Genomic DNA, 23,608 nt, shown 5'->3' on the forward strand with positions numbered 1-23,608 from the left:
GGTGGCATCTTAAAGACTAACAGATTTATTTGGGCATAAGCTTTCGTGGGTAAAAAACCACTTCTTCAGGTTTTTTCCCATGAAATCTTAAGCCCAAATAAATCTGTTAGTCTTTAAGGTGCCACTGGACTCTTTGTTGTTTTTGTGGATACAGACTAACACGGCTACCCCCTGATACTCTCCGGTTGAGTTTGCCTTTATACTTTTGCAACACGGTATGTGCTTGTTGATATCAGTGGTTTCAGGGTATCAAACATAAGAAATCAACTGAGCTTCTCCACTGATATCCGTGGACTGATCAAGCTGAAGGGCAAATGCTTTTGCCATTTTAAGTTTCTCTACAAGTTGAGAGACAGTATCCTCAGCCATGTCTTCAATTCTACGACACACAATGTCATTTGATAAGGATACTTTTTTGAGAGTATTGGCTGCTTTTTTATCAAGCATGTTTTCTACAGGCTCCACAGTGGCAGGCAGAATCAGATCGTGTGCAGTTGTCTACAGCGTCTTTGGTTTTGCTATAAGAAGGGAGACGGCATATGAAGCTTTGAGTGCTTTTGTAGAAATAGTTGAAGTTTTTTTAATTATAAGCTGGCCAGTCTGGAACTCAGAAAGCTTTCTTTGAAAATATTCTACTGGTTTACTGATATGCACAGAGTGTTTTGTCTTCAAATGTCATTGCAAATGCGCTGGCTTCATACTGTTATTAGATACCGTTTTAGTTTATCCTATAATACAAACCAGTGTGCATGCACAAAGTACATTTTCTAAAAGCCTTCACTCAGCAAAATTAAAACTGATTTTCATAGAACTACTGACATTCGCATCAGTGACATAGGGATTGAGTCACTGCCAAATTTCCCACTTCTACCACCTTCTGCTGAGCTCCTCAAAAAGAGTCTCAAATGTTTCTCCCCTATCTCAGCTGCACTTGCTTTATACTAAAAATTGGCTGCAATGTTTTTGCCTGAAGTTTTCAGTATCATTCACTCACAGGTTGTCAGATGTGCCAAACTGCAGCCCAACATTGTAAACTTCTATAGAGAACCCTTTAGAATAAGGATCTAACAATGGCCATACTTGGTCAGATCAATAGTCGATCTAGCTCAGTATCCTGTCTTCCAATAGGGGCCAATGCCAGATGCTTCAGAGAGAATGAATAGAATGGGCAATCATCCAGTGATCCGTCTCCTATCGTCCACTCTGAGCTTCTGGAAGTCAGAGGCTAGAGACACCCAGAACATGGGGCTGCATCCCTGACCATCATGGTTAATAGCCATTGATGGATCTTCCATGAACTTATCTAATTCTTATTTTGAATCCTGTTATAATTTTGGCCTTCACAACATCCCCTAGCAATGAGTTCCATACGTTGACTGTGCATTGTGTGAAGAAGTACTTCCTTTTGTTGTATTAAACCTGCTGCCTGTTCATTTAATTGGGTGACCCCTGATTCTCGTGTTATGTGACGGAGTAAATACAATGTCCTTATTCACTTTTTCCACACCATTCATGATTTTATAGACCTCTATAGTATCCTCCCTAAGTCCTCTCTTTTCCAAGCTGAAAAGTCCCAGTCTTTTTAATCTCTTCTCGTACAGAAGCTATTCCATACCCTTAATAATTTTTGTTGCCCTTCTCTGTACCTTTTCCAGTTCTAATATATCTTTTTTGAGATGGGATGACCAGAACGGCACACAGTATTCAAGGTGTGGGTGTGATGTTGATTTATATAGTGGCATTATGATATTATATATCCCTTTCCTTATGGTTCCTAACATCCAAAATGTTCAGGGGAACTATCCAAAATGACTCCAATATCTCTTTCTTGAGTAGTAACAGCTAATTTAGAGCCCATCATTTTGTATGTATAGTTGGGATTATGTTTTCCAATGTGCATTACTTTGGATTTATCAACATTGAATTTCATCTGCCATTTTGAGGCCCAGTCACCCAATTTTGTGAGCTCCCTTTGTAACTCTTAGTTAAGTCCAAAGCTGACTGCTATCTTGAGTAATTTTGTATCATCTGCAGATTTTGCCACCTCACTGTTTACCCCTTTTTCCAGATCATTTATGAACATGTTGAACACCATGTTGAACAATAAGATCCCTGGGGAAAGAGTATTTATCTCTTTCCATTCTGAAAACTGACCATTTATTCCTAATCTTTGTTTCCTCTCTCTTAACCAGTTACTGATCCATGAAAGGACCTTCCCTCTTATCACATGACCGCTTACTTGGCTTAAGAGCTAGGTGAAGGACTTTGTCAAAGGCTTTCTGAAAGTCCAAGAACCCTGTATCCACTGGATCCCTCTTGTCCACATGTTTGTTGACCTTGTCAAAGAATTCTGATCGCTTGGTGAGGCATGATATCCCTTTACAAAAGCCATGCTGACTTTTCCTCAGCAAATCGTGTTCATCTATGTGTCTGATAATTCTGTTCTTTACTCGAGTTTCAACCACTTTGCTTGGTACTGAAGTTAGGCTTACCAGCCTGTAATTGCCAAAATCGACTATGAGCCTTTTTAAAAAATTGGAGTCACATTAGTTCTCTTCCAGTCATCTAGTACAGGAGCTGATTTAAGTGATAGGTTACTGTAAGGTTTCTGAGGTCTTCTCTGGGGCACCCCATTCGGTGGCAGCAGGAACTTGGTGCTCATGCCAAGCGGAGAGGTTAGTCATCCTGTTTTGTGGCCGAGCCACTGGGCATGTGCTAGCTCTGGCCTCCTGGATGGGTGCTGGACTAGTAAGAAGTCTGTGGCTCTGGTCTCCTGGCTGAGAGCTAAGGCAATAAATAGCCAAGGGCTCAGGCCGTCTGGGCATGGGCTGAGTAAACAGTCAATAGTTCAGGCCCCTTGAGTGTGGGCTAAGCAGTAAACAGCCAATGGCTCAGGCCCCTTGGCCTAGGGGTTAGGGGCTGGATGAGTGCAGAGTGTGGGGCAGGGTAGGGGGACCCGGGCCCATCCTGCTCCGTTGGGTCCAAGCCCAGGGTACTTGAAGTGATGGGTGATCCTGTTGCTGGATTGGTGGGGAAATGCGAGGTCACTGCTTCACCTCCCGGCAACACAACAGGTCCAGTGTCCCCTTTCCCTGGCCTGCTTCCTACTGGTGTTTGCTTGAGTTGCTCCATGGCCTCTGGGGGCCTGGTTCCCTGTCTGTGAACTGGATGTCTGTCTCTGCGTGTCTGCTCTGGATTCCTTGCCTTTCCCTCAAGCTGGCTTAGAAGCGTCCGCACCCTGTTGTGAGCTCTGTGGGTGTTTCAGCTTCCTGGAAAGGACATCTGGTTCCTTCCCTCATCTGACCCCCACTGAACTGCGAGACCCTGCCCTTATACTTCCTGTCCTGCCCTGCACTTCCTGCAAGGGGGAAGGAGCAGGGCTAGCTGTGTCCAAAAGGGTGAATTAACCCCCTCAGTGCAGGAATAAGGGCACTCCACCTCATTACAGTTACATACCACACTTAGTAGTTCTTCAGTTTTCATGAATGAAAATGCTTCTGCAGCTTTAACTTTAAACATTACTACATATTCCACCTGTAACAAATAACAATGTGTGATCTTTGCATTAACTCCTCAGAGGCTATTGGACTTGTCAGTATGTTTTGTATATATGAGTGCGTGCCTGCATGGGCCACACTGAGAACGCCACACTCAGGGCAGAGTGCAAAAAATAGGGCAGACAATCCCCCCCAAATGGTGGTTTATTCTATATTTAGATTCACCAAGCCAGTAACAAAAGAGCTTCTGTAGCACCACACTGGTTAACAAGAAACCAAAGATGCCTTTAAGCATTCCACCCCTTGCCTCCTATCTAGGCAAACAGGTCTAATATAGTGAGAGGTTACTGAAAACCTGATTCACTATATGTGAGGTTCACCAGTCCCAAAGGACCAGACACTTATCCCTAGGTCAGTATGAGTCTCAGATCTTACTCAATAATCATGCTGATGCCGATTCTTTAGTAACTGAAAAACTAAAGGTTTAATAATATAAAAAGAAAGAAAAGAAGAAAGTTATTGAATGGTTAAAGGATCGTATACATACAAGTGATTTTCAGTATTCATAGTTCAGGATCATAACAATGTTGGAATAAACTGCTAGATTGTAAAAGTCTCTCTGGAATCAATTCAAAGGGTTATAGTCCAATAGGCAGTTCAGATGTAGAGTCTGTTAGAGTTTTTCCATGAGAATTCCAGGATAATCCAGGTAATTACCTGGAGATCTTGGTCCTGTGGTTTAGACCTTCCCTGCTTAATGTTTAAGCAGACCTGAGATGACAGGATCAGGCCCAAGGCTTCTCTTTCATAGCTCACTAGCAGGCTGACAAGTCTCCTCACAGAAATTGTCACAGCAGGGCCTTCCCCAGAGGAAGAATAGGCAGTGCAGATAGTTTGTTGACATTTGCTTTTAAATTAATTTTCTAGTTCCTATGTATACACAGGTGATTTAGTTACACTATAAGACACCAGCTGGTCATTCATTATAACACAGATAATTAAGCTGAAGACAATATAGATAATATTATTAGTTTCCTACGGTATCTTGCATCTTTGACCTTAAGGTTAACTGAACCATTTGCATACATAATGTCAGGCAATTAAGACATGAAAGGAAATTAGCATTAACAAGCTAATTTAGTTACCTTGTTAAACTTCTAAAAGGATATTCGTAAACACAGACAAATACACTTAACACCTCCCCTTGATTTCTGTTACTACAAATGAATGCTGGTCTAGTACATCTCTTTGAAGTTCACATACAAGTAAATTGTTTTGATTACAGTTGTAATGCCGCCTGTTAAGTTGTTATTGGACATACACAGATTGGCTGGTCTGTCAGTGTCACAGTATCATTTTATAGAGTCCTATTTCAAAGATAGTTTCTCCTGTAGTTAAAAGAACCTGTATAAAGAGGTTGGCCTGAGTGTGAGATTAGTAGAGAAAGTACCAGGGTGAGGATACAGCATGGATTTCAAGGAGTCAAATAGTAGGCAAGATGAGAACTGGCAAGATGCACTAGGTTAAATCAGTATCCCTTATGGAAGAATGTTCTGTGTTACAGGTCACCTTACTGGAGCAGAAGCTGAAACAACACTGTAAAGTTGATTACAGAGTTAAAACTTACCCTGGGCAAACTCATGGTTTTGTACATCGGAGGAGAGAAGATATTAATCCTCAAGATAAACCTTACATTGAGGAAGCAAGAAAGGACATGATCAGCTGGCTAAATAAATATATTTAACAGAAGCATATAGCCAGACCTGCAAAACAAAATCACTTAGTATACTGTGATAATCATCTAATTAAATTATATTTTTATGGGGAAAACATTTTCTATAATTATTTTAGGGATAAATATTTGATAAATTATATTTTAGGGAAAACACACAGGCCATATTAATAGAAGTTTGACAAAGAACGTTGGAGAGACTTTTTGACACTAATGAATTGTACTTTTATTTTGTAGTTATTCACACATGATTTCAAGTTGAATTCTATTAAATGATTCTCAGATTCAACTTAACTTAATATTGTTCTAATGTGCTGGGAAAAGTTCTCCAAGTTCCTTGAGGTTTATCCTCCTCACATTTTTGGTGAGTTACAATTAACTGTGCATTGTGGCCCCAGTTCAGCAAAGTATTTATTGAAGCATGTGCTTAAATCATCAATACTTAATTTAAGCACATGCTTAGATTCTTTGCTGAATCCAAACCTGAGAGATTAGACTTGTAAGACCTGTACTCTCATGGCCACTTTGGATTTCTTAGATGTCATCAGTGGAGTAACTTTCCCCCAAAATTTGGGGGGTGGACAGGGCAACAACAAGGAACTGCTTTCTCAGATGACCCTGGGTCTTTCCTTTCCCTATGAGGATCCTGGCTGCCACTTGGCCTACGTTTACCTCAGGTTGGGAATTTACAATGATAATGTAGTGCAAGTATGGGGACTTCTTACTGTGAAATTGCATACTGTGGTTGCTATTAAACAAGAAACTTTTACTTTATCATCTTATCTACCTTATTGTAATTTGATGCACTGTTTTACATTTCTGGCATGTGATAATCGTGGTGAAAAAAAAAACTTGGTAAAATTAAAGGATTTCTTCGTCATGGCAGCCTCTGAGTATAAACATACAGCATCAAATAATTCTATGTTAATATGTTTATATTTCAAAATAATAAAGAAAATAGAAAATAAGAAAATTAACTAACTGTATTTTTGTTTGTTCTAGTTTATCGTTCCTTTTTCCCCTTCCTGCTTTGATGGGCACCACTCCCACACATTTTTATCCAGGAGGGAAATAGATATAGCGATATTGGTCTTATTTTTGCCTTCAGTTACTCTAGTGTAAATCAGGAGCATCTCTCCTCAATTCAACAGTTACACCAAAGTAAATAAAAGAAAAATCAGGCCATATATTTAGAGAAATGGTGTATGGATTGTACACTGTATTACAGAACATGTCAATCTTGTGACTAAGCAAAAAACTAAACCTAGAATCAGCACAGCCTTTGTTTAAAATGAAAAGATAAAATATCTGAATACACACACAGTTAAATCTTGTAGATAAAATTGTGATTCATTAACTAAGAACTGGCAATACAAGTCCAGGTCAGCACAAATTCCAAACAACTTCATTGTCAGGACTCGTTATGTCTTCCTGAACAGCCTCGTTCTTTCTTCCTGAAGTTGAATAGTTTTAAATAAATCACCCTCAAATAAAAAAATTGCTGTGTTTCTAAACAGCAACAGAACTGAATCAGCTGCTCAGCCAAGCACAAGACACCAAAGGTTAGTATGTAATTTAATCTACAATTTTAGGTGGAGGGAAAAGTTTCAAAGTACATATGATTAACTGTTTTAAAAACAAACAAACTCAGAGAACTGCAACACCATGACACAGGGAAATGAAATGGAGATTGAGATATTTCAGATGAGAAAAAGGTTTTGTGTAGGCTTTGCTCTCATTTCTTTTCACTTTGAGTTGCTTTATATACATTTAATACATTGTATGTGAGGTAAGTTGTATTTAACTTTTTCAGTGATTCAAGCCAAACAAACCAAAGAAATCCTGAATTGATTCTAGAACTCTTTCCCCTCCCCATGTAGATCGAGATAGGGGGAGTAGGGGTGTGTGATTTAGCATGTTGGACTCCTGTCACATTTAGGATATGCCTTCCCTAGGCTAAAAAGTGTTTTTAACATATCACTAAGACATTTGTTAAAACCTTGGTGTAGAAAGCACAATTTGTATTTTAACACATTGGCTAGTAAAGATCAACTGAAGGCTCCCCTCTAGAGTTGACTGATAACAACTAATGTGCTAGAATAATGGATTTGGACTGTATGAGTCCAAACTTTTGAGCTTACACAGAGCTCTTCTTCAGGTCTAAGCTCTATGTAAGCACGAAGGCTTGTCTGTCTCACCAACAGAAGCTGGTTCAAGAAAAGATATTACCTCACCCATCTTCTCTCTCTAATATCCTCAGACAGACATGGCTACAACAGCACTGCATACATCAAGAGCTAGTAAGTCGGATCAATCAATCAAAGTCTTATCAGAAAATTTTATTACACAGGTGAAAGTATCCTAGCAATGAACTATTCTGGACAGGTGATTTTGGTACCAGCACTGAACAATGGATCATTCAATACAGATCCCTACTAATCTATTAATCAAATTATGGGACTGTCTGTTGCCAAACATTACTCTAAGGTTAGAATTTAGAATGTAGACAGTTAATTACTAAAACATGAATTTAATTTAAAATTGCCTCTCTAGGTGATAAATCATAGCCTTCATCACACACTAAACCACAAATATAATATGCAATTAATGATGCAAACTACCCTAATTTCACAGGAAATTCACTGCTACTGTAAGCTCTTAGCCATCTAAATAATTGCAGCCTCGTAATGCTGAGTGGAGTAACACCTACATACTATTAAAAATCTGGGCCTAAGTCCCATTTTTAAAAGTGACGTAGGCACTTAAGAGCCTTTCAGTGGGAGTTAGGCACTTCTGAAAAACCCAGTAGGCACTTATCTGAATCTTTAGGTCCTTAAATACCTTTAAAAATCTGGCCTTTAGTGCCATTTAATTAAAACGAAACCACTGAAAGTTACTTTTGCCTTTTACTTTAGGGAGCTGCATGTTTCTTCCGATCAACTGTGTATCTAGGCTGATTGTTTTAGACACTAAAGGTTTCTCTCAGTTATCGTTTGCTATAAGCAAGCATTCTTGTTATAAGTAGTGCTAGGCTGAGTTCAGTCACCTTGATCAATTGGTCCATCAGCCCTCTCATAGAGAGCGCCGATCACAACACACCATTCGTGTTGTTCTAGCCATTTCTTCAGCTACCCACTGGCCAAGCTGTCTGATCGGCGTAGTGCACTGCAGCCCTGAAACACTGAGCCCAAGCGATCCACCAGCCTCAGCCTCCAAAATAGCTGGGATTACAGGCACGTGCCACCACGCCCAGTTTTGAGATGAGTTAGTGTAATTAATTCTTCCAACCTCAGCTCTCTCAATTACTTGATGTAGCATTATTTCTATACGTCTAAGATAGAGCTTGTTAGTGAAACACAGTATGCTATACACTTAAGTCATTTCTGAGATGCATTTTGCTTGAAAATAATCAAGTCTTCCTTTGGGTACATATATTATTGAAACTTGGTTGCTACTTACCAGTTACAACTGGTGTGAAGGTAAGTTCTCCAGCTCAGCTTGACTTTGCAATGAATAGTTTCTTGAGACAAATGGAAAGTTCAGTTCAGGTAGTTTGCATTCAAGACCTTCTGATATCTCTACTTTTTTCTGAATTTTGCAGAAGTCTCCTATGGGACTTCAAAGGAACAGCATTAAAACGTTGCTTGTCTATGACAAGACTTTAGTTAGGACCAGACAACTGGTATGCCAGTGAAGGCCTTCTCAGTCTCTCTTGTCTAGATGTTTCAGTTTGGGAACAAAGTTCTGATGGCATTAAGCTACATTTATCCACTTATGGGCAATACGGCCTGGTTCTTCTTAGCAAAGCTGATCTAGGCCAGTCAGAAAGTGATGCATGCTTCTGATGAAGAGTTGAGATAATCCAATGAATTCCTCCATTTGAAAAGCTGATTTGACTCAAACAACATACAACTGATACTTCTTACTAAGTTTTGAAGTGGCCTATCAGAGTACAAGTCCTGTTCCTTCTCACCATCCAAAGACAGAACAAATGCTGTGTTTTTTACTCTTGGAATTGTTCACTGCTTGTGGTTTGTGTTACTGGAATTTGAAGTCCATAAGTACAAAACCTCTTGAGCCATACCAATTTGTGTAAATCATCTGGTCATATGGGTATGCAGACTTTTTTGTCCTCAGTTTTGCATTTGGACAGACAACTATTTAGATCATCCTATACCAGGGCCTAGGCAGCAACCTGCCTCCACAGGATGGTTTCCATGAGCATACTTAGTGTAGTCAACTTTATACATCTCCTTTTATGTACCAGGCAGCATGTTCTTTGTCAGTGCTCTTATGTCTTTGCAACATGTCCATTTTAAAGTTTATACAGAATTTTAAGTAAAATTTCTCCACATTGTTTAATACAGGGGTCTCAAACATGCAGCAGGCGGGGTGATTTTTGTGGTCCACCAGCTTCCCGTGGCCCCCCCAGCATTTACCTAGAGCGGCTCCGGCCTGGTGTGCACTGGGGTCAGGGCAGCCCTGTCCTGCCCCCGCGCCACTCCAGGAAGTGGCCGGGACCTGGGGGAGGGGGGCAACAGGGGTCTGTGTGTTGCCCTGGCCGCTCCTCCAGGTACCCCCCCGAAGCTCCCATTGGCCGCGATTCCCCATTCCCAGCCAATGGGAGGTGCAGGGGGCGGTGCCTGGAGGTGCGGCCAGGGCAACACACAGACCCCTGTGCCCCCCGCCCCCAGGTCCCGGCTGCTTTCTGGAGCGGTGCAGGGGCAGGGCGGGCAGGCAGGGAGCCTGCCCTGGCCCCGGTGCATCCTGGGCCGGACCCGCCCCTGAACCCCTCTTGCAGCTGAACCCCCTGCCCTGAGCCCTCTGCTACACCCCACACCCCTCCTGCACCCCGACCCCCTGCCCCGGGCCCAGTGATGAGCTGCCAGAATCTGAAGAACTGGTTCCTTCAGTCACTCGGGGTCTTCGGCGGCACTTCAGCGGCGGGTCCTTCACTCACTCCAGGTCTTCGGCGGCCCTGAGGGACCCGCCACCAAAGGGCCGCTGAAGTCCCGGAGCGAGTGAAGGACCCACTGTCAAAGACCCAGAGCACTGCCGGGTGAGTATAAAGGCATTCTCAAGGGGAGCCTCCCCAGCCGGGAGCTCAGGCAGGCTGGACAGGATGGTCTTGCAGGCCAGATGTGGCCCATGGGCTGGAGTTTGCCCAACCCTTTAACAACCAGTTCTAAACCAGCTTCTAAATTTAACAACTGGTTCGCGCGAACTGGTGCAAACCGCCTCCAGCTCACCATTGCCTGAGCCCCCTGCTGCACCCTGCACCCCGACCCCCTGACCTGAGCCCCCTGCGGCACCCTGCACCCCGCACCCCTCCTGCACCCCAACCCCCTGCTCTGAGCACCCTGCTGCAGCCCACACCCCTCCTGCACCTCAACCCCCTGACCCCCTGCCCCACCCTGCACACTGACCCCCTGCCCTGAGCCCCCTGCTGCACCCTGCACACTCCTGCACCCCTTGGGGGCAGGGTGGGGGCGGAGTTGAGGTAGGGATTTCATGGAAGGAGTTGGAATGGGGACAGGGAAGGGGTGGGAAGAGGTGGGGCAGGGGCGGGGCCTCACGGAAGGGGTGGAGTGGGGGTGGGGCCGGGTCAGCAGTAGGGGGTGGTCAGTGGTGCGGCCCTCGGGCCAATGTACTAGTCCTCATGTGGCCCTCATGGTCATTTGAGTTTGAGACCCCTGGTTTAATAGTTTGTATACTATTCAGTCCACAATGAAGTAATTTATATGGATCACTTGAAATATTCTGCAGCAATATAAAGTAATTTGATTAATTTGGTTGGTCCGACACTAGCAGAATGTAGCCATTAACTTAATGAAATAGTAAGACAAAACAGCTATATAAATCTCTGTATCAGCTCTGTTCTCTTTACTCTGTTTGAGTCACTTGTATATGCTGACCTCTCTCTGTATAATAGCTAATCAGCAGTTAACCAGGCCTTGTGGTCATTTCATTCTTATAACATTTTTGTTCACCTTAAAGATTTTCACTTCTCATGAGCTTTTTACCATACTGGCAGAATGTATCACTTCCATAATATGTAATAAATACCTCATAAAAATTTTGTGAAATATTTGTTAGGTATGTTCTTATTGATCACATTCCATATATAAAACAAACACCTTTCTTCAACCTGGGCTGGAAGTTGCTTTAGCAGTGGCATTTCTTCAAATTGAAAGAGCCCATTACAGAATGTTTTAGAGAGCTTTAATTCTTGCCATAAAATGTCTTACGTTTAATCAAAACTATGTATGTATCTTTACTTGCTCAGAAAAGATTATTCACTTCCAAAGCACTGTGTCACATATCAAAACTTCAAAATGACTAGACTAATATATACTATGAGTTACTGAGCACATCACAGAAAAGAAGGAAAAGAACCTACTTCATCACAACAGCAGTTTGCGATGATCTTATCTAGGGAGATATTACTCTTAATTTTTTTCACTGTTTTATTATTTGTACTACTGTTGGATCATATTAAAGAAGTTCTGTATTAAAATCACAAATGAGTTTGGTTCCCCAGAGTTTAAATTCCAGGGTATTACTAATGAAGAGGTCTCTTGGTTTTTGGTACTCTTTCTCTCCCTCTATGTGTGAAACTTGCAAGCTGCTAACTGTGTTAGTACATTCTAAGACAGAGTCTGTTCTCAAAGCAGTTCACAGAGAGAGAGACTCAAAGCAATACTCTAACAACAGAAACAGCACCCAGAGACTCCCCGCCCTTTTGTTGTATTAACAATTGTGATTAAAATAGAGATAGAGGATGTATGTGGATGGATGCTTGGTGTGGATAATAACTGAATGATCAGGGAGGTGCCAGCCTAAGAATCCAGTGTCCATCGGCTGAAGAAGGCGTCAAGTGGAAATAACCAGAGGACCCCACCCAGAGGGCAGACTGGAATCCACCCAACAGCCTCAAGAATGGGAGAACCAAAGAACAAGATAACATCTTGGAGCTGTCAGGAATGTGCTATCTGCTGATTGATTCAGCAACAGCATGATGAAGCAATTCCCATAGACTGGCATAGGAAGAAATTCCTATAAAAATAGACTCTAAAAAGTGAGAACTTTGGGGTCTGATTCTGCAAACCAACTTCCAGGAGCATCAGATGAGCATCTGACAAGGCCCTGCTCCCTCCTCATGTCCAGGCCACCTGGCCAGTGGCTTGGCATGAGCAACTCTAAGGCTGGTAACTATGATAACAACCTTGCAGAACCTGTGTGTGTGGGTGTGTATGTGTGTGTGTGTGTTTGTATGAATGAATGTGTGAATAAATATGAGATTGAATGGAATGTTATAGCTATAACTAACTGCTTACTATGATTCTTTCTGTATTCACAATAAATGTGGTATTTTCCCTTTTTCCCTTTAATAAGATCCTGCTGGTTTTTATTTTATTGGTACAACACTACCACAGCACCTAGGAACCCTAGTCATGGCCCAGGACTCCATTAACCTCGGTGCTGTGCAAACACAAATCAAAAAGATGGTTCTCTGCCCGCAAGAGCATATAGGCTAAGTAACCAAATTACAGCTCTCTGTGAAATACAGCAAAAATGCTGCTGTTTGACAAGTATTAGAAGTTCATACCTAACATCAGTGCTATGCCTAACATTATCAATAGATTCCATATTTCACGGTGCCATCATCACATTGCGTTCAGACATTTTCTGCGTGTGTACTTAAATATTAATAGTTTAATATCTTTTGTCCTTTCCATGTTTGTATCCCAGATGGCCAATGAAGCGAGACCATGCCCATGTGACATTGGAGACAGGTTTGAGTATGGGGGCCTTGGGCATGAAGTGCAAGTGGAGCACATCAAGGCGTACGTTTGCAAACCGTCTGCCAGCACGGGAAAAGCTGTGGTTGTGATTCACGATATATTTGGATGGCAACTCCCAAATACCAGATACATAACTGATATGCTTGCAGCTAATGGATACATGTAAGCAATCTTAATGTTTTCTTCCCAAAGAGACATGGTCAAAGTTGCTAGGCCAAAAATGTTATAGACTTTTTTTTAAAACCACACCACGTATGAAGAATTTCAAAGACTTTGCTAGCATGTGTTTTTTCTAAACACATATGTCATCTTAAAACAGTGCAAGTAGCTGATCACTAGTGAGTAACCATACAATTAGGGCTGTCGATTAATCAGAGTTAACTCACACAATTAACTCAAAAAAATTAATCGCAGATAAAAATATGAATTGCGATTAATCACAGTTTTAATCGCACTGTTAAACAGCAGAATACCAACTGAAATGTATTACATTTGATGTTTTTCTACATTTTTAAATATATTGATTTCAATTACAACACAGTATACAAAGTTGACAGTGCTCACTTTATATTAATATTTTTACTACAAATATTTGCACTGTAAAAATGGCAAACAAAATAAATAGTATTTTTCAGTTCACCCCATACAAGTATTGAAGTGCAATCTCTTTATCAGTGGTGGGCAACCTGCGGCCTGTGGGCTGCATGCGACCTGTCAGGGTAATCTGCTGGCAGGTCACCAGACAGTTTGTTTACATTTGTACGGCCGCCCGCAGCTCCCAGTGGCTGCAGTTCACCATTCCCGGCCAATGGGAGCTGTGGGAAGTGGCGTGGGCTGCATGGACATGCCAGCAGCTAAATTTTTTGTTATATCTAAATTTTTTGTTGCACTCAAAAATAAAACAATGTAAAACTTTAGAGCCTACAAGTCCACTCAGTCCTACTTCTTGTTCAGCCAATCGCTCAGACAAGCAAGTTTGTTTACATTTACTGGAGATACTGCTGCCAGCTTTTTGTTTACAATGTCACCTGACAGTAAGAACATGCATTCACATGGCACTTTTGGAGCCAGCATTGCAAGGTATTTATGTGCCAGATATGCTAAACATTCATATGCCCCTTCTTGCTTCAGCCACAATTCCATGCTGATGACGCTCGTTAAAAAAATAATGCATTAATGATATTTGTGACTGAACTCCTTGGGGGGAGAACTGTATGTCTTCTACTCTGTTTTACCTGCATTCTGCCATATATTTCATGTTATAGCAGTCTCAGATGATGACCCAGCACATGTTGTTCATTTTAAGAACACTTTCACTGCAGATTCGACAAAACGCAGAAAAGGTACCAAAGCGAGATTTCTAAAGATAGCTACAGCACTCAACCCAAGGTTTTAGAATCTGAAGTGCCTTCCAAAGTCTGAGAGGAATGAAAGCATACTTTCAGAAGTCTTACAAGAACAACACTCTGATGTGGAAACTACAGAACCCAAACCACCAAAAAAGAAAATCAACCTTTCTGCTGGTGACATCTGACTCAGATGATGAAAAGAAACATGCATAGATCCACACTACTTTGGATGTTTATCGAGCAGAACCCATTATCAGCATGGATGCATGTCCTCTGGAATGGTGGTTGAAGCATGAAGACATATATGAATCTTTAGCACATCTGGCAAGTAAATGTCTTGCGACGCCAGCTACAACAGTGCCATGCGAATGCCTGTTCTCACTTTCAGGTGACACTGTAAACAAGAAAGGCAGAATTATCTCCTGCAAATGTAAACAAACTTGTTTGTCTGAGCAATTCGCTGAACAAGAGGTAGGACTGTGTAAACTTGTAGGCTCTACATTGTTTTATTTTTGAATGTAGGTTTTTTTGTACATAATTCTACACTTGTAAGTTCAACTTTCATGACAAAGAGATTGAACTATAGTACCTGTATTAGGTGAATTGAAAAATACTGTTTCTTTTGTTTTCTACAGTGCAAATATTTATAATAAAAATAAATATAAAGTGAGCACTGTACACTTTGTATTCTGTGTTGTAATTGAAATCAATATATTTGAAAATATAGAAAATATCCAAAACTAAATAAATGGAATTATATTGTTGTTTAACAGTTGGATTAATCTCTTGATTAATCGCGATTCATTTTTTAATTGCTTGACAGCCCTACTTACAATAATTAGACAGTGTGTAGATGCATAAAGAAGGAAAGGAAAACAAAACCAAACATCTGATTTTCAAGTTTCTGAGATATTATTTAAAATATCTGTAGTATCTTTTAAACAGCCTTGTACTTTTTGGTCCTAATTAGCATTACTTATAATGGCAAAAGTCCTAGTGAAGAAAAATGGAATTTTGCATGAGTGTGAAGGGCTGACCCTATAAGAGTACTATATTCAGAAATATAGTAAAAACCTAAAGTCATTCCCACAATATTAGGTTAACATTAGTTCCAGCTCAAATTTATATTCTTGTAAATTGTAGAATATCTGCAAAACTGATAATCAGTTCTTAGGGTATTTTAATAACAGTTAATAACTTATCAAATTCCTTAATTAACAAAGTCTAATAAGTCAAAGTAAACTGCCATGCTCTGGAAGTTCTATCAAATCATTCTATTAGATTTAGACAAGTAATGGGAACAGATCTGTATAACTGTGTGTGAGCATTATGGAATAAACAGAATGAATACACATTAAAGTATACAGACTGTCCCATAATTACTCCTTACTGCTATTCCATGGACCTAAAATTGTTTTACTTTTTCATATAGAGCCATCTGCCCAGACTTCTTTGTGGGACAAAAACCTTGGGACCCTTCTGATGACTGGTCCATCTTTAATGACTGGCTGAAAACTCGAGATGCCAGCAAGGTAGACAGGTAAGATGTATATTTAGTAGACTGTTTGTATACACAGCTCTCATTGATAGGAGTTTTGCCCTAGTAAAGACTCCAGGATCAAGTCCTAAAACATAATGGACCAGATGCAGCTTGGAATAAGAAAGCACAAATCCCATGGAAATGTGTGGGTCAAATTAGTAGTTATGTAAACGGTGGAGTCAATAGCAAAGTAGTGACATTAAGCAGGTGTGCAAAACAGCTATAAGTTATACATGTCAGGAGTGGAGATGGAACCATCGAAGGAAAGGAGGTGGGGTGGAAACCCTATCAAAACTCAGCAAGATAAAGCAGGCTTCTCCTACTTTAACTTAGGTCACACTACTCCCGTGCTTCCTAGGGTACCATTTTGCCCTGCTGTAATTGTAAGATGTAAAATTAGTCACCAAAGACTACCAAGCTGATGTAACTTACATTTGTATTGCACACCCACAAAGTCCCAGGTCAGCGTAAGTTACACTACTTTGCCACTCTACTAGTCACTTAAACTTGTTTTTTACCATTTACACCTAACTGCACTTCACCATTACACCTATTAGTTCACTGCTGAATTTCATTCAGCATTTTCAAAATTTGCTTTACTGACTTCATGCAATGTTTACTTCCCTTGAAACAGTTCAAGTAATAATTTGATCATAAATGGTGTTCTCTTGAATGGGCTTCACTTAAATTTTATTAATGTTAATTGATAAGATAAGAAATCGGGTCCTTTGTCCAACTGTATTTGTATTTTTAGACTCAATTAAAATTCTAACCACTAATACGTGTAAAGTAAAAGATTGTTCTGATTGCACCTCATTACACATTCAGTATGTTATTCGTGCATTATGCTGTTTTCTTCTCTAGGATGAACTAATCCATTAAATATTCATGTGTTTCATATAATTGCCAACTCATGTTTCAAAACTGCAGTTTAAATTCTGGAGTTGTTGTGTTCCAAGAAGATACTAAAAACCTAAACAAAATTAGAAGTGACTATTTTATAAACCAATTGTATTTTCTTTCCAGTTTTCCAGTGCTATTAGATTCCTTAATTTGCCTTTCTTTATATGGGTTAGGGAAGTTGATGTCATCTTGAAGTATCTAAAGGAGCAATGCAATGCAAAGAAGATCGGTGTCATTGGATTTTGCTGGGGTGGAATGGCTGTACATCACTTGATGCTGAAAAATCCTGAATTAAAAACTGGGGTGGCAATCTATGGTAAGTTTAAAATGCATGTAAACTTGAGCTCACTCACATACATAAATATAGCATGTAGTTTAACTATTACTGAATATAATCCATAATGATTTAGATTTATGTGCTGTGGATTATGGGGAGAGTTGGGAGAACTTCCTGGGGGCCTTAAAAGCTCATATTGCTGCTTTGATTTGCTGATCAGCCAAGTTAATTAATTATTTCTATATGGTTATTTTTGTTGCTCTATGGTCATCACTTGTGAATGTATGTCTAATTATTTGTCAGAGCACGTAGAGCTTTTTCTATGGATTTTATTGTTATTTAAATGTAAATAAATAGTAAAATACAAATACAATATAGATTGCCTAGTGATTTGCATCATTATTTCTGAGTATATTTAAATTGAAATCATAGATGTATATATAATTATGAATGTTTATATGTGTCTTTGTAGCCCTAGATCTATGAAGCTTTCATAACAGAAAAAATGTGAAATCAACTTTGTATAGTCTGCTACAGCATGCTGATTCTTATACCATTTCTAACTGATAATAAAGGCACATCACATTCAGTTCAATTGTGTCTCAACCATTTGGTCTGTGTCAAAACTAGATCTGTAGGCTTTTTCAGTGGGGCAAAATGCCAGGCATGCACTCAAGGCTCAATGTAATACATACAATTGTCACAAAAGATTGACCCAAGCTGTGAAGTATGGATTTTGAACAGGACCTGAATCAGATGTCCCCACAGATCTTTGGGTTCAGTGCTGCAGTGTCTGTCTACGCTGGCAAAAGTCAGGTGATTAATTCACCACCAGTACAGCTCCACCAAGGGTATCAATGATGGAAGTTGTAGGATAGCCATCCAACCTGGTGATAAAAATGCTTGTCTACAATACAGATTTTTCCATTGTTCTTACTAGGGGAACTGCACTGATGGGGAAATACATCAGTGTGGTTTTTTTTTTGCCAGTGCAGGTCCAGGTAGACCAGTTATAGAGCTGGGCCAAGACACTGGATCTGGAGCCTCACTTCCCCAGAGCTGGAAGAGAGGAAGTTCAGATCCAGTGTCTCCATCTAAAAAGAACGAGGAGTACTTGTGGCACCTTAGAGACTAACAAATTTATTTGGGCATAAGCTTTCGTGGGCTAAAACACACTTCATCAGATGCATGCAGTGGAAAATACAGTAGGAAGATATATATACACAGAAACATGAAAAAATGGGGGTTGCCATACCAACTCTAAAGAGACTCATCGATTAAGGTGAGCTATTATCAGCAGGAGAAAAAAAACTTTTGTAGTGATAATCAGGATGGCCCATTTCAAACGGTTGACAAGAAGGTGTGAGTAACAGTAGGGGAAAAATTAGCATGGGGAAATAGTTTTTAGTTTGTGTAATGACTCATCCACTCCCAGTCTTTATTCAAGTCTAATTTAATGGTGTTCAGTTTGCAAATTAATTCCAGTTCTGCAGTTTCTCACTGGAGTCTTTTTTGAAGCTTTTTTGTGGAATAATTGCGACTTTTAGGTCTGTAATTGAGTGCCCAGGGAGGATGAAGTGTTCTCCAACTGGTTTTTGAATGTTATAATTCTTGACATCTGATTTGTGTCCATTTATTCTTTTGTGTAGAGACTGTCCAGTTTGGCCAATGTACATGGCAGAGGGGCTTTGCTGGCACATGATAGCATATATCACATTGGTAGATGTGCAGGTGAACGAGCCTCTGATAGTGTGGCTGATGTGATTAGATCCTATGATGGTGTCCCTTGAATAGATATGTGGACAGAGTTGGCAACGGGCTTTGTTGCAAGGATAGGTTCCTGGGTTAGTGTTTTTGTTGCGTGGTGTGTGGTTGCTGGTGAATATTTGCTTCAGGCTGGGGGGCTGTCTGTAAGCGAGGACTGGCCTGTCTCCCAAGATCTGTGAGAGCGAGGGATCATCCTTCAGGATAGGTTGTAGATTCTTGATGATGAGCTGGAGTTCTTACAACTACAATACCCACCTGCTGAAGTGAAGAAACAGATTGACAGAGCCAGAAGAGTACCCAGAAGTCACCTACTACACGACAGGCCCAACAAAGAAAGTAACAGAACGCCACTAGCCATCACCTTCAGCCCCCAACTATAACCTCTCCAGCACATCATTAAGGATCTACAACCTATCCTGAAGGACGATTCCTCACTCTCACAGATCAGCCACACGATCAGAAGCTTGTTCACCTGCACATCTACCAATGTGATATATGCCATCATGTGCCAGCAATGCCCCTCTGCTATGTACATTGGCCAAACTGGACAGTCTCTACGCAAAAGAATAAATGAACACAAATCAGACATCAAGAATTATAACATTCAAAAACCAGTCGGAGAACACTTCAATCTCCCTGGACGCTCAATTACAGACCTAAAAGTCACAATTATTCCACAAAAAAACTTCAAAAAAGACTCCAATGAGAAACCGCAGAACTGGAATTAATTTGCAGACTGGACACCATTAAATTAGACTTGAATAAAGACTGGGAGTGGATGAATCATTACACAAACTAAAAACTATTTCCCCATGCTAATTTTTCCCCAACTGTTACTCACACCTACCTGTCAACCGTTTGAAATGGGCCATCCTGATTATCACTACAAAAGTTTTCTTCTCCTGCTGATAATAGTCCACCTTAATCGATGAGTCTCTTTAGAGTTGGTATGGCAACCCCCATTTTTTCATGTTCTCTGTATATATATATATATATATATATATATATATATATATATCTTCCTACTGTATTTTCCACTGCATGCATCTGATGAAGTGGGCTTTAGCCCACGAAAGCTTATGCTCAAATAAATTTGTCAGTCTCTAAGGTGCCACAAGTACTCCTCATTCTGTTTGCTGATACAGACTAACGCGGCTACCACTCTGAAAAGTGTCTCCATCTGTAACTTTCATGTTTTGATTTAGTGTTAATCATTATAAATTGCTCACTATAAACATTTTAAATGTATTTAATTTTTCTAGGAGTAATTAAGTACTTTGAGGATAGATACAGTTTGCTCCACCCCACATTCTTCATTTTTGGTGAAAGTGATGATTACATCCCTCTTGAACAAGTAAGTTCACCTTCAAACACATTTATATCTTCATTGCTTTTTAAACATTGATTTAATAAGATAACATTTTGTTCAGAGAAATTAGAAAATGAATTAGTATCTTTCTTGCCTCTTAAAAAAGGATATAAAAACTCCTGTTATTGTTCTCACAAATTATTTAAAGGCATACTGTCAATGTTTCCCATCTCTAAGTATAGATTTTATAAAATAAGGGGGTCATGGTAAGAGAGGGACTAGTAGCTGTAGATGGAGTCAAAAGGAAGGCATTCGGCAGGCACAGGAGATGAAACCCTCCTTAATCAAAATGAGGTTAGGCATTAGGTCAACACCCTGCAATTGGGATCAACAGTTACAGAGGGACAGCTCATTCCTAGGCTTTCCCTCTTCTTCCTGCGAGCTCATTCCTAGGCTTTCCATCCCACGAAGGCCAAGAGAGCCACTGCTCTTTACCAGGCTTTCAAACAGTTTATGAAGTCCAATCAGAAGGCAAAAAGCCCTGCAAACAACTGGGGTCAGATCCTCTTCTGGTGTAAATCAGCATAGCTCTGGTGAGGCTGTAGTGATTTATACCACTTGAGGATCTGGTCTCCGGGTTCTCTGTTTACCTCAGGGAAATCCATCCTCCATCAGGGCAGCCAGCTCTCTGTCCCCTTCTTCGGTGTTATTGCCTATTTCCCTCCTAGTTATTCCCTCCTACTGGAGCCCCCTCCCTTCAGGGTTGACATTTCTGGCAATTTTGAAGGTTTCCCTGGAAGGGAAAACTAACTAGTGTAGTTTCATTGACCAAGCTGAGAGATGTGCAAAAAGAAAACAGAGGGGGAGATTATGAACCCTGTAGCAAGGCAGAGTGGCCTCCCGCCGAGCCTGAGCCCCAAGGACCCCTACACTCCCTTGGTGGGCGAAGCAGGGCCAACCCCACCCCCTTGTACCTGAAGCAGAGGGGAGTGGCAGGAAGTGTAGAAGGAGGGCCCTGCAGCTCAGTTCGGCTGGAGCCATGGAAGGAGGCAGACGTTTCCAACCAACTGCAGAACTCCAGAGCTGAATCAATGCTGTGCTGCGCCCTGCCCCCAGAGGAGACCAGCCCATGATAGGAGTTGCCAGGACTGCTGTCAGCCCTGTATCCTGAGATGATGGAATATCCTTGGACTACAGAGTCCTGCACCTGGACTAGGGTAGGAAGTAGCCCAGAGAAACTAGACTTTAGTCCGCTTTTGTTGCTGGAGCATGAGTAAGAATGTTTCAGTTGGATCCCACTGACCCAGTGGCAGAACCCTCCACCACTGTTAGGGCTCTGGGCTGGGACCCAGTAGAGGAGAGTGGGCCCGGGTCCTCATACCCCCTGCTGCCAGCCCCACCCTGTTCTATCCCTGTTTATTATCTAAAGGCGTTATTAGTAACTAGACGTAAATCTGGATTCCATGTAGGCTAAAGTTCCAGGCTTAAGCTTGGCTCAGGCTCTGGTTCAACAACACTAAAATACTGCAAGCTTTTCTTATAACATTTCAGATCCATCTGAACCAAAACACTTATATAGGCACAGTGCTCAATGTTTTCCGGATCAGAATATAGATTTTTTTTGTGTTGTGACAGGGTCGGGCCAGATGGCTATAGGAGAGTAATAGAAGGCAGCTATATTAGCCCCAGGCTAAGTAGGTCCCTTTTCCCTGGGTAGGGTAACAGGGAAGGTTCTAGAACAATCAGGAACCTTCTGGAGACAATTAAGACAGGCTGATTAGAACACCTACAGCCAATCAAGAAGCTGCTAGAATCAATTAAGGCAGGCTAATCAGGGCACCTGGGTTTTAAAAAGGAGCTCACTTCAGTTTGTGGTGTGCGTGTGAGGAGCTGGGAGCAAGAGGCACTAGGAGCTGAGAGTGAGAACGCGGACTGTTGGAGGACTGAGGAGTACAAACATTATCAGACACCAGGAGGAAGGTCCTATGGTGAGGATAAAGAAGGTGTCGGGAGGAGGCCATGGGGAAGTAGCCCAGGGAGTTGTAGCTGTCGCACAGCTGTTCCAGGAGGCACTCTAGACAGCTGCATTCCACAGGGTGCTGGGCTGGAACCCGGAGTAGAGGGTGGGCCCGGGTTCCCCCCAAATCCTCTCAACTCCTGGTCAGACACAGGAGGAGTTGACCTGGACTGTGGGTTCAGAAAAACGGCCAAACTGAGGGCTGCCGTGAAGCTCCAAGGTGAGCAAATCCGCCAATAAGCGCAAGACCCACCAAGGTAGAGGAGGAACTTTGTCACAATGTATAGAATCATAGTAGGAGGGAGCTGAGTAGCCTTTGCAGGAGCCCAAAGGAAGATATGCTGCAGGCTTGCATCCACTTGTAGATTTTTTTTTTCCATCAAAAATCATAGGAACAGGTTAGAATCACAAGCTTTGAATCTGTGCAGCTTCCACCCGCCCAAACACAAATTCAAAGTGATTCCAGTTTTGTCCCTTTTCTCGGTCCAGTCTCCACTACTTACTACTTGCTGTAGTGCTTGCTACCAACTGGACTACTCATGGTAGTAAGCCCCACATCAGGAAACAAGTGTTTTTATCTTTGCAGAGACCTTTAAAGATGCGATTCCACTTACCTACACAGTTTTTGTAATTTTGTACAGTCATAGCTCAATGATTACTAGAAGAAAATAGCCCATAAAAATACAATTGGGGTAACAAATCTAGTCTGGCCCAAGTGTGAGATTGGTAAAGAAGGAACTGAGATGAGGATACATCACATCTTTCAGGAAACTAAATGATGAGCAAGCTGAGAATTAGTAAAAATAATAGGTTAAATCAATGTCACTAACGGAAGGATGTTCTGTTACAGGTCACCTTACTGGAGCAGAAGCTGAAACAACACTGTAAAGTTGATTACAGAGTTAAAATTTACCCTGGGCAAACTCATGGTTTTGTACATCGCAGGAGAGAAGATATAAACCCTCAAGATAAACCCTACATTGAAGAAGCAAGAAAGGACATGATCTACTGGTTAAATAAATACCTTTAACAAAAGTATACTGCCAGATCTGTAAAACACAATCAAGTAATTTGTTAGGTAGACTTTAGAGCACATTGTACTTTTATTTTTGGAAAAAATAAAAATCATTTTAAATTTAATTAGAAGATAAAAAAAGATAAATGGTTGTTTATTTACTTTTCAGCAGTAACACTTTCTAACAATTTTTATTTGTATTTTTGAACTTCCTTGAATAAGTTGATGCCAAAATATTTTCAAGTGTAGAACACCTTAAATTTAGAAAAAAGTTTTGAAATCTGACCTATATATCTTAAGATTGTTACAATCTGCTTCGAGATATACCCCTATCTAAGGGGTTCATATATCCCTCAATATTTATGAGTAATTGTAAGAAAAGCTAATGACAGTTATG

The 23,608-nt window shown here is 40.9% G+C and overlaps 2 protein-coding genes across 5 annotated transcripts in view; both read left to right on the forward strand.

Moving 5' to 3' along the window:
- Positions 1 to 6,134, forward strand: part of LOC144929074 (carboxymethylenebutenolidase homolog) — a 33,355-nt gene extending 27,221 nt beyond the window's left edge. Inside the window, exons 6-7 of one of the 3 annotated variants that reach the window (XR_013635359.1) lie at positions 2,193 to 2,361; positions 5,062 to 5,132. Coding sequence is in view for 2 of the 3 variants with exons in the window: in XM_073332357.2 (XP_073188458.1) it covers positions 5,062 to 5,241 (180 nt within the window). In the remaining variant the exon portion in view is untranslated. Of the gene's footprint in view, positions 1 to 2,192; positions 2,362 to 5,061 lie in introns of all 3 variants that reach the window. The other 2 variants (XM_078851643.1, XM_073332357.2) reach the window with 2 other exon arrangements.
- A 507-nt stretch (positions 6,135 to 6,641) lies between these two features.
- LOC140907125 (carboxymethylenebutenolidase homolog) lies at positions 6,642 to 23,304 on the forward strand. 2 transcript variants are annotated; one of them, XM_073332359.1, is made up of 7 exons: positions 6,642 to 6,791; positions 7,434 to 7,529; positions 12,982 to 13,196; positions 15,816 to 15,923; positions 17,000 to 17,142; positions 20,133 to 20,224; positions 23,047 to 23,304. In XM_073332359.1, the coding sequence occupies exons 3-7, from the start codon at positions 12,982 to 12,984 to the stop codon at positions 23,224 to 23,226; spliced, it is 738 nt and encodes a 245-aa protein (XP_073188460.1). In that variant the 5' UTR covers positions 6,642 to 6,791; positions 7,434 to 7,529; the 3' UTR covers positions 23,227 to 23,304. The 2 variants fall into 2 exon arrangements, with proteins under 2 accessions (XP_073188460.1, XP_073188459.1); XM_073332358.1 differs by lacking the exon at positions 7,434 to 7,529.
- Positions 23,305 to 23,608: the final 304 nt, after the last annotated feature.

Source organism: Lepidochelys kempii, chromosome 2, assembly GCF_965140285.1.
Source record: "Lepidochelys kempii isolate rLepKem1 chromosome 2, rLepKem1.hap1, whole genome shotgun sequence".
NCBI lineage: Eukaryota > Metazoa > Chordata > Testudines > Cheloniidae > Lepidochelys > Lepidochelys kempii.